Source organism: Panthera uncia, chromosome B4, assembly GCF_023721935.1.
Source record: "Panthera uncia isolate 11264 chromosome B4, Puncia_PCG_1.0, whole genome shotgun sequence".
Lineage (NCBI taxonomy): Eukaryota > Metazoa > Chordata > Mammalia > Carnivora > Felidae > Panthera > Panthera uncia.
In genome coordinates this window covers 94,623,216-94,637,726 of record NC_064809.1, presented here as the reverse complement: position 1 = coordinate 94,637,726, position 14,511 = coordinate 94,623,216, and the positions used below count along the sequence as shown (strand labels likewise).

At 35.5% G+C, this 14,511-nt stretch overlaps 1 protein-coding gene across 1 annotated transcript in view; it reads right to left on the bottom strand.

The window, feature by feature from the left end:
• TRHDE (thyrotropin releasing hormone degrading enzyme) overlaps positions 1-14,511 on the bottom strand; it is a 383,274-nt gene that overhangs the window by 4,170 nt on the left and 364,593 nt on the right. The window contains exons 16-18 of the mRNA XM_049625985.1: positions 7,238-7,405; positions 6,577-6,717; positions 3,887-3,968 (exon numbers count right to left, since the gene is read on the bottom strand). Of these exons, the coding sequence (XP_049481942.1) occupies positions 3,887-3,968; positions 6,577-6,717; positions 7,238-7,405 (391 nt within the window). The remainder of the gene's footprint in view (positions 1-3,886; positions 3,969-6,576; positions 6,718-7,237; positions 7,406-14,511) is intronic.

The window sequence follows — 14,511 nt, the reverse complement described above, 5'->3', positions numbered from 1 at the left end:
TATCTACTCCTCTTGAAATATATTCTGTGCTATTACATACTTTCCTAGGCAGTACTAAATATGCCAGATAATGGTAAATGACCCTTTGGCAACCTTGATTCTGTGGAACATGCTCTTGGCCCCTTGATGAAATAGACGGCAAGACAGCCTGAACACATGAAGTAAAACTCTTAAGTCCTCCTCAAAGACAAACTATGGGTTTGAATATGAATGAGTTATTGACACAAAGAGTAGGTCAGATTACCCTGCAAAAGAACTATCAATAAAAAAATGTTAAGTGGTGGTTCCCCAGGGATTCATTTCCTAAATCACTATTTAAGTGCACTAAATAACTTCCTTCACGAGCTCAGAGAGCCTGAGGTAAATCATCTGAATCTTAGGAGTAGCTTATTCATCAGAACACATAAGGCCCAACTCTCCATAGCTGGCATAAATTGATCTCATACCCATAGTCTTCCACAGCCTTTCTGACAAACGCATGGTGAGAACAGCCATCTAACCGGACCTGGGGTGTGATGATAGCACCTTCCAGACTCCTGCCTGACTTTATAGGGCCTGGGGTAGATGGAAGGCACTTGGCATTCCAGTTTGCTTCTTTCTGCAGCTCTTTGGTAGATTTTCTGCTGTTATTAGCTTTTATTGTTGTGTTTCCTAAATATTTATGCCATCTTGTGCTTTTATTTGAAAATGTTGCAAGTTTAGACATTTTTATAAAATAGCATTTAGTAACATGTCAGCGTTGTTTGTGCTTCCCGTTCTTAGCCTAAAATTTCTAGACAGGTTTGTTAATTTCTCTATTAGAAAACATTTTAATATTAAAAAACCTCTTATTTTAGGGTAACCTAGACCCTAAGCATCACGAAATAAATTATTTGGAGAGTAAATTACACAACATAATATACTCTCAGTGACTATATAAATGAATTGAAGTAGCTATTGCCCTATTATGAGGTTCATATTTTCAACATTAAAAGTGTAAGTGGGGTGTCTGTGATGCACAGGATCTATGTTCTTCCCCAGCCGTGTTGTAGATTAGGTTCAAAAAGGCAGAAAAACGAGTGCTGGAGAGAATTGCTTAACAGACATTAGTATGAAAAACTGTCAAGGGCCTCCGTGGCTCCCTCAGGTTGTACTTCCATTAGTTTAAAATTAAGGAAATAACACACTGTTTCATGGAGAAATATTGTTCAAATTGCTGGAGCCATGTAATTAGAAGGAAATTGCCAGTGTCAGGTACGAGAATGCAGTTTTGGGGAAGGGAGTTCGGGACAATACACATTTCTTTACTGAATGCCCCTAAGGCTGATGGGGATCATTAAAATCTCAACTGAGTTTTCAGAATTCATAAAGATGCTGATTCCCTTTTGATCTAGATACTCTTGAAAATAAGAATATACCCTATCCAAAGGGAGCATATTGGGTTTTCTGTTTCTGAGGCTCATTGGTTATGAGAGGATGAGTCTGGAATTTCCTAACCCCTTTTATTTTAATGAAAGGGGGTTATTAACAATACAAAGTAAACCCCCATACCACTCAACAACAGTGGTCCCCAATCTTAAACACAATGATTAGATAATGAAACTCTGGAAAAGCCTCAGGCAGCAGTTGTCCAACTAGAAAGTCAGCACAAGTAGCTAGATGGTGAAGAGATTCGTTGCTTATGCCACGGACAGTATCGTGAAGTTAGCTGCTTGCTGGATAATGGAATAAAAGCCACAATTTAGTTTCAGTTTTGAAACTGCACCTTTCATTATAGGGGTATCTTGGGACATTTCAAATAGCAATTAAATCAAATGGAAAAATATGAAATCCATGTGTGAAATAAATAAAACAAAGTGGTCGGCATATGATAACATCAAATTAATATCCATTTATTTTTTATTAAATTTTTTAATGTTTTTTATTTTTGAGAGAGAGAGAGAGAGAGTGAGCACATGAGTGGGGGAGGGTCAGAGAGAGAGGGAGACACAGAATCTGAAGCAGGTTCCAGGCTCTGAGCTGTCAGCACAGAGCCTGATGCGGGGCTCATAATCCCAAACCATGAGATCATGACCTGAGCCAAAGTCAGATGCCCAACCAACTGAGCCACCCAGGAGCCCCAAATTAATATCCATTTAAAAGATGTTTTCTCAGAGTACGTGGGTGGCTCAGTGGGTTAAGTGACTGACCCTTGATTTTTGGCTCAGGTCATGATCTTATGGTTTGTGGGTTCAAGCTTTGTGTCAGGCTCTGTGCTAACAGCATGGAGCCTGCTTGGGATTCTTTCTCTCTCTCTCTCTCTCTCTCTCTCTCTCTCTCTCTCCCTGCCCTTATCCTGCTCTCTCTCTCTCTCTCTCTCAAAATAAATAAATAAGCTTAAAAAAAAGATATTTTTTCATGGCCTGGGTATTACTGAAGCAAGGGAATTATGAAAGACAGTTTGAGGAAGAAGTGGGAGAGGGAACAGGTGAAAGGCTGCAAGAAAGGGGCAAAGGCAAAGACAGGAGAGAAGACAGGAGAAGGAAGGGAGCAAAAACAGAGAAGGACTAGGGGAAGGAAAGGGTGGAAGAGATTTTTCACTTCTGTGTTCGACTTCTCAGGTTGTGAGTAAATGAATCTTTCACTCACCAATTATTGAATATAAAATCAAGGAATTAAAAGTACTTCCTTTGAATACAGAGAAAATTGGAAGCAATCATTCATTCAATCGTTCTTTCTTTCTGTTTCATATGGGTATGAAAGAAGTCCTTCCCATTTAGCTTCCTTTATTAAAAAAAAAATATAGTAAAACATGTGCTACGGCTTTCAAAACCAAATCCTTTAGGGTTGGGAACACATAGCAGGGATAAAAATTGAATTTCAAATCATTACAATCAGAGACTTAGCTTAGCTCCCAGTGTTGCAGGGATCCAAGTGAGTGAATAGGGGACAATCGTACAACATTGGGCAATATTAGAAGATGTTACGGATGGTGCCAGGGTTGATGCTTCTGGGGAAATGCTGCTCAATATGATTATCTCTGGGTCATAGCCTCAGGCGTTCTGTCAGTGAGAGCCGAGGAAGCTATGATTCTCAATGCCAAATCTCAGGCTATATTTTACAACGGAGTTGCGCAATGGACGAAAAAGTGAAAAATGGTCGAAGCCCAGCTCATCTGAATCATTTCAAAGTATCTATATTTTTTGCTCCCTCCTACATATTTATTCCTCCCCATTTTCCACCCCTCTGTGTTACAAATGTGAGTTAATGGTCAAAAAAAAAAAAAATAGCTGATTTAAATTTCCATAGAAATAAACCAGATAAAAAAGGAAGGAAACATTAGATACACTCCAAAGTGGACACTAATCCTTTAAAAAATTGTTTATTTTCATCAGTGAAATTCATGTGTAATCATATCAAGCAGAATTTTAAGCTATTAATCTCAAGATATATTGTCAGACACATTCTCTGTCACACATATGAATTCATTTTATTGAACAGACTAGATAGCATGAAGCATTATTATCACATCCAGTTATCTACTTCCTGTATAGGCCTGTCCACAAAGCAGTGAGACCCAAGTTCTGTACCTTAACACCAGCCTTGATCCTTTGTATCTAAATACTGAGTCATTGTGACAGGATAGTTTTGTTATTTCTAAACTGGGTTGTTCCTCAACTGATTGGATCAAAGATTTCTGGAGTAGAGTCCCCCAGTTTGGGAAACATTACATTTAAACATTTCTCGAAGGCATTTAATGTTTAATACAATAGAAATACGTTTGCAAATAATGAATTGAGTAAAGTCTTTAGCATGTATGTGTGTGTGTGTGTTTTAAAGAAATGGATATGAATCTGTTGAAAAAATAAATGTATGCCTTCATATGTTTATAAAAGAAAAGCATTAGAACTCATATCAAAATATTTACCTCTTTGAGTTCACTTTCAGTATTAAGAAATTCTGTAACTCCACTAATGAGTTTAGAATTCATAAATAATGCCTCCCCATACCTGGAAAGATGAAAAAAAAAAGGCTTTATGTTAATATAGGCAGTAATTTAAGAAATATTACTCTAAAGATTTTTTTAGAATACTTTTCAAGGGCTCCATTTGACTAATGTTATCTTATTGCCATTAAGATCTCTAAACATTTCAAAGTCATTTCTCTGGGTAGCAAGGGAGGTGAATAGAGATATGGCTGTGGGGCACCATCAGATGCTCAATCAGATGCTCATCTGATTTGGCTCAAAGTATTTTAGAGAGGTCCAAATTGTAGTAAACAAAAACAAAAACAAAACAAAAAAAAAGAACTTAAAATTAGACTTAGTAATTATTATTATATTTTCAATCTAAGGACTAAGGAAGAAATTTTTTAAAACTTTCAACTTAAAGTAACCTAGTTTACTATAAGAAAACAAAAATCCCAAAAAAGGAAACGGGACTGTAAGATAAACTTGGGCATTATTAGTATGTCACACAGATCCTTTGGTCTGGTCAGTTACAACTGACATTGACATTCTCCTTTTTCATGCTTAAAAACTGAGCCAAATTTCTTTGAAATGCTCCCAAAATATTAGCATTTTTTTCATGTAGGCATTAAATTAAAATATTGAGTTGTTTATTTGGATTGCATAATCCTTGTACCACAGATATAAATTCCTGACTCTTGACCTATAGAAAGGAACAATTTGTGTCAGTGTGTTGGAAGGGTTTCTCATTTTACTGATCTCTATTGTGCTAAGGACACCTATCACAGGTTATCTTTTAGGACTTGTTAAATTGACAATATCTTAAGCCTAATTGTTACAGATGGCAAGGAAAAGTGGGGAGTATATGTAGTTTTCCAAGTGTCTGGCTTGATTAATTGGTGGATTATTTACTGAGGAAATGAAGACAGGAGGAAAATGATGGGTTTAGCTTTGCAGGTACACCTCAGCAGCAGGTCCAAACAGACAACTCTCTTATCATAGGGTGAAGCTTAGGTGAAATGTCTCAGTAAGAGATATAGATTTGGGAGTGACTGGAACCATTAGAGTAGATGGCAACAAAAGCCAGGGAGAATCTTTAGCACAGGAAATAAGGAGCATCTTGGACAGTGCCTCCATGAATTCCAGTGTTCTAGGATTGATAGAAGAGTAGGGATGAAGAAAATCCTACTTTTCAACACTTCCATATCTGTAGGTATGTTGAAATCTCAAACTTTCTATCTTTAAGTTAGAGATCAGGGACTCTCAGTGAGACAAAATAAACATATCAAGAACCAAATGTTTTTTGGTAGGGACTAAACTATACATCTACTATGCTGAACTCTGATATACAAAACCACTCCCTAAAGAAATTGTGTATTGGCAGATATTTGATACTCCTTAAAGTGAACTGCTTGTATATACTAATTTCGCTTTCTGTCTGATTATTCACTACATTATATGCATGACAGCAAAGCAAGTTCTAATCTTCTAATCATTCCAATTTTTGAGCTGCAGATACAAAAAAGTCAGTGTGTCTTCTAGGAATATTAGTGCTTTCTGACAATGAAATATCCGTAGATAAAAATGTGTTTTAATAGGATACATTCATTCAAATTGAACTATTTATACAAGGGCAACTGATAAAGTTGTTTGTTAAAACAAAGTTTACACACCAATTTTTAAGAGATAGAAAACAATAAGTCTGCTTACTGTATGAGGACATTTAAGTTTGAAAACATGTGGCATCTACATGCCCTTTAATAAATTTAATTTTAAAATGCCATACAGATTGTCAGAGTAATAAATCAACATTCATTACAATATATTTAAATACATAATAAAATATTTTCTTAAATTGAGGCTGAAGAATTCTCACCATGAAACAAGATGTCTCAGGAATGAATTCTACTGCACCTAGAACTATACAATGATTCAAATCATGGTTTCATTTCAGGTGTTTATGGTATTTATATTTAAAGGAAACTCAAACAGGGGAGCCTGTCAATTAAGCTTCTGACTCTTGAATTAGGCTCAGGTCATGATCTCTCGGTTGGTGAGATTGAGCCCCACATCAGACTCTGTGCTGACAGTGTGGAGCCTCCTTGGGATTCTCTCTCTCTCTCTCTCTCTCTCTCTGTCTCTCTCTCTCCCTCTCTCTCTACCCCTTCCCCACTTGTGCACACCCTCGCTTGCTCTCTCTCAAAACAAATAAACAATAAAAAAACTTTAAAAAAATAAAGGAAACTTAAAACAATTCTACAGCAGTAAAGTTTTCTTGTTATATAAATAATAATTGTATCTGATTTATAAATCATTTTTTCCACAACACATTCAGAATATAGAAGTTTTATGATATTTCTTCAAGCTTAGACAGTTTAACAGAGTTTCCACAAAAACTGTACTGCTAAACCTTTTTAGTCCCACATTTCTATATATAATCGCAGTTTTTAATCTTCAAAACATGAATAATGCTATAGAATTGTTAAAATAATTCTGAGTTTCCCAGAAGTGGCAACACCCATATTAGTTGACTATTTTAAAATCTAATTCTATTATCTAAGCCTTGATTTTAACACAAAAAGTTGGGTCTTTATGTCTCATATGTCACCCCTAATTTATTCACTCAAGTACAAACGAACTCTTATTTCTACCTGGTATTTAATATCTTCCATTTGTCTCTAAAAAACTTCCAGGCAAGGTCTCGGCCATGTGGATTTCGAGCGACATGGATTATCACATCAATTGCATCTTGATCCAACACCACCTCAGAATTTAGTGATAGATTCAGAAGCCTTTAAAGATAGAATTGTAGGAAAACTCTTAGCCCAATAACTTAAGCATTTTTATAAAACTTCAAAAAAATTATATGCATTAATTTGTCATATATTTCAAAAGAATAGACCAGTGTAGACTTTACCAACACAATTTATCAATAGAACAACTTTCTGTTTATAGAAGGGGGAAAAGCAAGTTCGTAATATTTTAATTAACTTGTTAATTAAATTCTGAAAAAATCTTGCAGGTGGAAAATCACAATTCTCTTTTAATGACCTAAACTTAGTTTTAAAAATCTTTATAGTAAACATTTCCTTTTATAATGAAACACTGTCTTACTGTTTAGGTAGAAACAGAGGTATATCTTTCAATTCAACTAGCTTTAGTCAAGTCAACATGGCAGTTTTCCTTAGCTGTAGAAAGTATATTTTAAAGTAACTACAATATACTCAAGGAAACACAATCAAATTCACAATAGGTTGGTTAATAGAGAGTACTTTTATTACACAAATAGATTTAGAAAATCAATTGACCCACCTATTTAATAAGTTCCTATCATCACTGCAAGTTAAGGCTTCCAATAATATTTTCTTCTCAGAAACTGCTGTGGTAGAGTGGAATTTCATCCAGATGAATTCCCAGACATCCTCATCTAATAGTGAGACTCCTGTACAGTAGACGATGTCTCTAACATTTAGTGGTATTCTAAAGAAGCAACCCATGGTGGTTTTCTGTTAATGAAAAGCTTCATAGCATTTAAACTAAAGACAGATGTTGCTTTACTACAGTCAATTTTTAAAAAGATGATTTTGCTAATTAGTTTCTACCTGAAAGAGAATGATATTATATAGTAACAGTATTCAAAAATATTGGCAAGTGAGTGAATAAAATAACGTACTTTATGTAATGGTAGTTTTGAATGCAATTTTTGTTTCCACTCTTGATACTATATTTAAACAAAAACCAGAACACAAATGCTTAAAAAAACAGTGCAAAGAGGATGCTTTATATTTCCACAAACAGTAATATACTTATCAACCAATGACCGTGCTGTCATAATTGGTAGACCCAAGAATGACAAGAAAGCCCAGGTTGAAGGGACTAATTTGATTAAAACAAACACTTTGTCCTAAATTCTTAGACAAGTCTCTCTAAAATTATTTTTCTCAAAGAGCTCTTCAAGTTTTGGAATCCAGAAGATTATCAATACAGGTAGTAAACAGATATAAGTAGTAAATTTTAAGAAAGTAGAAATTTCTTTTTCCTTACATTTATAAAAGTAACTATAAAAATAGACTAAATTTTGACTTTGACTTCAAAATAAATATTGCAGTGGGAAACTGAGTGAATTTAATTAGTCTTGGCCATTTATAAACTGTAAATGCTCATGTTTACTTTACCATAGCTATTTTTTACTAAATATTGTTCTTTCAAGTCTCAGAGTATACCTCAGATTTTAAAAACTGAATTCTCTGATAGATCACTCCAATATTTACAAAAAGTTAAAAATGCATTTCTGCTTTGTGTCACATTCAGTGATCTATTGTTTACATTTCTCACTTATAATTTGAATGTGGCTAATAAGAAGTGTTTTCTCTGGATAGCAAGATAAAACAATCTCTTCTAAAGATTTAGGACCTTTGGTTGCCTGGGTGGCTCAGTCGGTTAAGCATCCAACTTTGGCTCAGGTCATGACCTCACAGTTTGTGAGTTCAAGCCCATGTCAGGTTCTGTGCTGACAGCTCAGAGCCTAGAGCCTGCTTTGGTATCTGTGTCTCCCTCCCTCTCTGTTCTTTCCCTGCTCTTGCTCTGCTTCTGTCCTCTTCAAAAATAAATAAACACAAAAAAAATTTTTTTAAATAAATAAATATTTAGGACCTTGATGGTTAAAACACAGCTATGGTTGAAGGAGTATTTGGAAAACAGGAGGAAGTGCCTGAATGACTACCAGTAAGATAAGCTTAATCTTATTCTGTTAAGCAGCTAAGTAGGGCTCCAATCAGAATATTGAAGATTGTGTATCAGGACACCATATGTTTAGATTTGCTAGAAGTATCATACAAAATTAATTGTTCCCAGATAGCTAAAACTATATCATTCTGTCTCTTTCAACACGTAATTTGGAGTGTTTGGAGAAAAGTTATTTTAACCTTGCTGTCTGGAGATTTTTTTCTTTGTGGCATTAGAAGGCAAGCACTTTGGTTGTTTTGTTTTTAAAGAACCAAAAGGAACACAAACATCAGAAGAAACCAGCAAAAAGCTTCAGAACTCACTGCCACCGCATGTAATCATGATAGATACATTATACCCATCTTTACTAACTATAATAAGAACGTTAAGAAACCTAGTCTTTCTCTAAATCAACCAATAATTCTCTCGGCGCTGAACTAGCCACACTGTCACCTCTAACCTCTTTTTTAATTAATTTTTAAAACACAGTTTGATCAGTCATCTTTGAGAAATACGTTGGCAAGAGTGGATTTCCAACCGTAAGTATCCATTCTGTTAGCCAGCACTGAAGTGATACTTGTTAAAATGCAGCCTCTGGGTGACTATAAAGGCATAGGCTAGTGGGGTACTTAAGGAGCTGCTGTATGGCAATCTGGTCATACACAGAGCAAGGAGGAAAAAAAATCTTAAAAGGGCACTCAGCAATAAAGCGTTGAATATAACGACAGACAGATCACCCTGAAGGAATCTAATGAAAGTTGTCTGTCGCAAAGGAGGTCTTTAAAAGCAAAGCTGCCCAGAATAGGGGCAGGTTCTGTATCTGAAGCTGCAGACGCAAACCAAGAGAAAGACCCCATAATTTGGGTTTGTTCTGCCAGAAGCTGCAGGTCAACTTTCAGGCTTGCCAGCAGCTGTCCTTCCATGCACAGCAGATGTATCAAATTTGATTACTATGAAAATGAGACACACATATGTTTACATATATAATCTAAACCCTGTTGATGGTCCATTGAAAAACAGTGCTCAGTTTCAGCTGCAAATCCCCAACCTCTCAGGAAAAAAAAATGGCTCTATTAGCAGCTGCTAGGCATATGCATTGCTTAAGGTTCACAAGGCTCCTTCCAAGAGGAAGGACAGAGCTGATTAACCACAGAATACCGCTCTGGTTTTTCCAGCATCTCTCCCCACAGCATCGGCTCCCTATCTTCCTTACCCACCCACCAGATAAGGAGTCAAGGTATAGTTCACAAGATTATTGTACTCATCACTGAAGATAAAACAAGACTGGTGAGACTTGAATTTACTAAGGGCCTTGGTTCCCAATGATTTCCATTGTTAATGAAGCCCCCTTTGTTGCTAAATTTGTAAAGATGTTCTAATAGCATTTTAGCAAAATGATTGCTCTGGGGACAGTTTAAGATCTCTTTGTATAAACCAAAGTCATTAGGAACAAATGGAGAAGCTCATTTGTTTGGAAAGCATAGGCTGAAAACCCCACAGAACCCATAGTTATGAGCAGTACAAATGAGTTTTGTGAAATCCTTCATACCAGGCTTGCAGGGAGACAGGGATCCTTTTCGTGATCATGGAAATTGTCTATCAGCATGTGAATATCCCACAGTCATTTATTTTTAACTGCTTCCTCAGAAGCAAATATTTTAATGGAATTTTATTATCTGAGAAGGAAAGCTGTGCTTGTTTTTCTGTATGTGTGGTATACATAGAGAGGAGCAGGCCTAGTCTCTCTAGCTGCCTTTGTAAGAGATGAACAGAGTAAGCCTTAGCCAAAAGTGTCTTTATCTTTTCTAGGATATAACATTGCAGAAATTATTACCTAATTAGTATAACTTACACCATATTTTTTTTCTATTCTCATTTTAAACAGGATCATGACGGAGTTCATTTGTACAGTACAAGTTTTGAAAGCATAAAAATTCTAAAAGCCTAAAAAGTATCACCTTGAAATAATCTATTTTGTATTTTGGTGATATGTTTAACCTTTTTTACTTTGCCAAAAGCAAATGCACAAAAACAAAATGCTTTGGGGTAGGAGTTAAAACAATTAAGTAGGTGGAAAAATAGAGGCATGCAACTTTTATAAGATTTTTTTTTTTTTTACTGAGTTAAATAATGATGGTGGAATGAGACTGGTATTTTAAATCTTAGTAAATTGGAATTTTAATTATCAAATGGAAAATTGTAAAGTAGGTTGATAAAGTAAGATAAATAATTAGAAAAATTTCCAAAGATTTTGCTCTAAAAGTTTTCTCTGCTACATTGTTTTTTTAAGGTAAGAAATCAGGGGCACCTGGGTGGCTCAGTAGGTTAAGCATCTACGCTTGATTTGGCTCAGGTCATGGTCTCAAGGTTCCTGGGATTGAGACCCACATGTGGCTCTGCGCTGACAGTGCAAAGCCTGCTTGAGATTCTCTCTCTCCCTCTCTCTCTCTGCCACTCCCCAGTTTGCACTCCCGTGTGCTCTCTCTCTCTCTCAAATAAATGACTAAACTTAAAAAAAATTAAACATCAGGACATACCTAAAATAACAATAAGGGACTGGTTTAAATTAAGATATAAATAGTTACTAAGAATAATATATTATAGAGTAATATTTAATAATATGGTAAAATACATTATTTAATATAATGAAATATATTATTAAGGATGAGTATAATACATATATAATACCACAAATTTAATTTAAAAAAAAATAATGTGTACATTAGATTAAAAAAACTAAAAGAAAATGGGGCGCCTGGGTGGCTCAGTCGGTTGAGCGTCCAATTTCGGCTCAGGTCATGATCTCATGGCTTGTGAGTTCGAGCCCCACGTCGGGCTCTGTGCTGACAGCTCAGAGCCTGGAGTCTGCTTCAGATTCTGTGTCTCCCTCTCCTGCTGTGCCCCTCCCTCATTCATGCTCTGTCTCTCTTTCTCTCAAGAATAAATAAAATATTAAAAAAAAAAAAACTAAAAGAAAAATAAAGAGACTATTAATATTTGCTTTTGGGTTGGGGAATTATAGATAACTAGTCTTTCTTTTCTTAATTCATATATTTCAAATTTAACCATTTAAGAAATATTACAATTACTTTGAAAATATGATAAATAAATGTGTAATTACACTTGTAAAGACACAAGTCTGTTACTATTAGAGTAAAACATATTCCAATACTGAAAAATGTTGTTAAATAATATGCAAAAACAATTCTGATAGTACAGTTAAAGATCTCCCAGAGGAAATTATATTTGCCAAAGGGAAAAAAACATATTATTTTAAAATATAATTTTGATGCTTAATCATGATATGGGTCTATTTCTAAGCAGGTTCTCAGTAGACCTAATTGGACCAATAACTGCCTCTAGGACTGGGCAAGTCAAGGTCATTGCTTTGGGCTTCATCTTTCACCCTAATTTGATAAGGCTAGAGTACAAGAGTTCTAAAGTCCCTTCCTGCTCTGTTAGTACAAGATTCTTTTCATTACCGATGTGGATTTAATTATTTTCAAAAACAATGAAAAAAATTTCTGAAATCACTCTAAGAGCCCCTGTTTATTTCAGTGGCACCAAACATGAATATAGAGTGTGGCCTACCATTTAATTTATTTTAATTAATTTGCATTTAATTAATTCATTTGAAAAATCGCTTGCCTAATCTAAAAGTTAAAAGATAGCTGTGGTTGAGGCTTCCTCACCAACATTCTGAATCTTGTTTGACCTTTTAAGTACTAGCACTTTTACTTCTTCCTGAGTAATCCCTGACTTTAAAATATCAGACTGAAAAATAACCTGCGTTTACAAAGGTCTATCCTGTTCACAATAGTCCCTATTGCTTCTCTCATTCCATCTCCATTCCTTTGTCCCTTGGCTGGTCCTGAGAAAACTATCTTGAATAAAACTTAAAGCTGTTTAGAAAGAATATGTGACTTTTTTGCACCTAAGCATCAGTTTCCTCATTTGGAAAATGGGAAAAATAATTCTTTACAAGGTTATTACAATAATTAAATGCGATAATGTTTATCCAGTGCAGCACAGTGCCTGGTACCTATCAGGGGCTCAGTATGAGTGTTATCTAAATGCTGTGCATAGCCAAGTGCAAGGTACATAGAAAATTGTCTCAATATGTGGTAATGACATCCCCCTCGTCAGTTTTATTACTGTAAGTAGTAGTACGAAGTGGCAACAAATATCTCTCTCCATCTTTCCCGAAAGAGTACAGGACTAAAATGAAAGCAGATATAAAGTTTTTAGACAACCTCTCTACAAGTGAATGAGTAATTATAAAAACATGACTGACAATACATGAAGTTTAAGGCATTACAATAAAATACACTTTTAGAATCCCACCTAACTTGACCGGTATACTTGTCAATCAAACGTGCCACTGAATCCATATAAACACCCTGGCAACCAGAAGCAGTATTGTTTCATAGCATCTCTTCTCTACTAGAATCCTAGCAAAGGGAGAGCAGAACCCAGGTGAAGTATGAGACCATGACGGGTGGGAAGAACACTAGGCAGCAACGCGGTTGGCCAGCACCCTTCCCACAGCAGCGAGGGTTGCTGTTTTAGGGGCTCTGCCCACTTGTGTCTGCACGGTGCAAGTTCATTCCTATTGCAACTTAGGCATAACAAGAGAAATGCTAAACCAGTATTCATGACCTTTTAGTCCTCAAAAGATAGAGTGGATAAACCTGGTGGATAATAGGCCAACCAACGATATTTAAAATTCCTGGGTTCTGAAATGTTCAATACCTATTTATATTTTAATTTTGCATATTTGCAAAGAGGTATATGCTGTTCTTTCCTGAAGAAAGGAAGAATGATTGCTGAAGGGGGCTCATTTTAACTGTTAATATCCTGAATTTATCAAAAGATTATATTTTAAGATAACAGCACTCCTTTAAAATGACTTTTATAACTAAAATAAATGTACTTTAAAAGTGACATTCACTTTACTTAAACTGAAAAAATATATATGAAATTACACTTAAAATTTTTAAGTCCCATATATAAAGTAGCTCTTATTTCTACAGGGTAGGAAGGAAGAGGTTTGGTGAGGGTAAATATTTAGGCTATAAAACCACTTTTTAAAATATAATTGTTAAAGCACAAAACGTAAGAAACTAGGTGGCTCAGACAATATTACAATGAGGATAAAAAGAAGGAGACATCAAAGAAAAGGTAGAAAGAAAAGACACAAGTGAGAAATGTACAGAGAGGCCAGAAAATTCAGCACAATGATGACAAAGACAGGCAGTGACAAAGACCTACAGAAAAGTCAATGGGAAAAAAGCAAATAATTAGAGAATTTGCGACCTGATTTGATTAAACTGTTTCTTTGGCCTGGATTTTAAACACTCTACTGAAAAGCCTAGAACACTGCTATTTAACATTTCATAACTCAGAACCTCATGACATCCAGAATCAATTATACCCATGAGAGCTCAAAAAAAATCAAACTGCTTCCTAACAAAAGTAAAAAAAAATAAGATACCTCTGATGACTCACTCTGAAACAGTGAGCCTGCTAATATAAATAGCTCTAAGAGCATAACATCATTTAAAACTTTAGAGGTATACAATTGTAGTAGAAGTTGTGAAATGGCTGATTAATTGCCCTATTTATAGACGCTTGTGTTAAAGATGAAATAATTGGGGGCGTGTGGGTGGCTCAGTCAGCTAAATGTGAATCTTGATTTCAGCTCAGGTCATGATCCCAGGGTTGTGAGATTGAGCCAGAGTAGGGCTCCCTGCTGGGTGTGGAGCCTGCTTAAGATTCTCCTTCTCTCGCTCTCTTTCTCTCTCTCCAGCTCTCTCTCTGTCTCTCTCTCTCTCTTAAAAAAAAAAAAAAAAAAAAAAAAA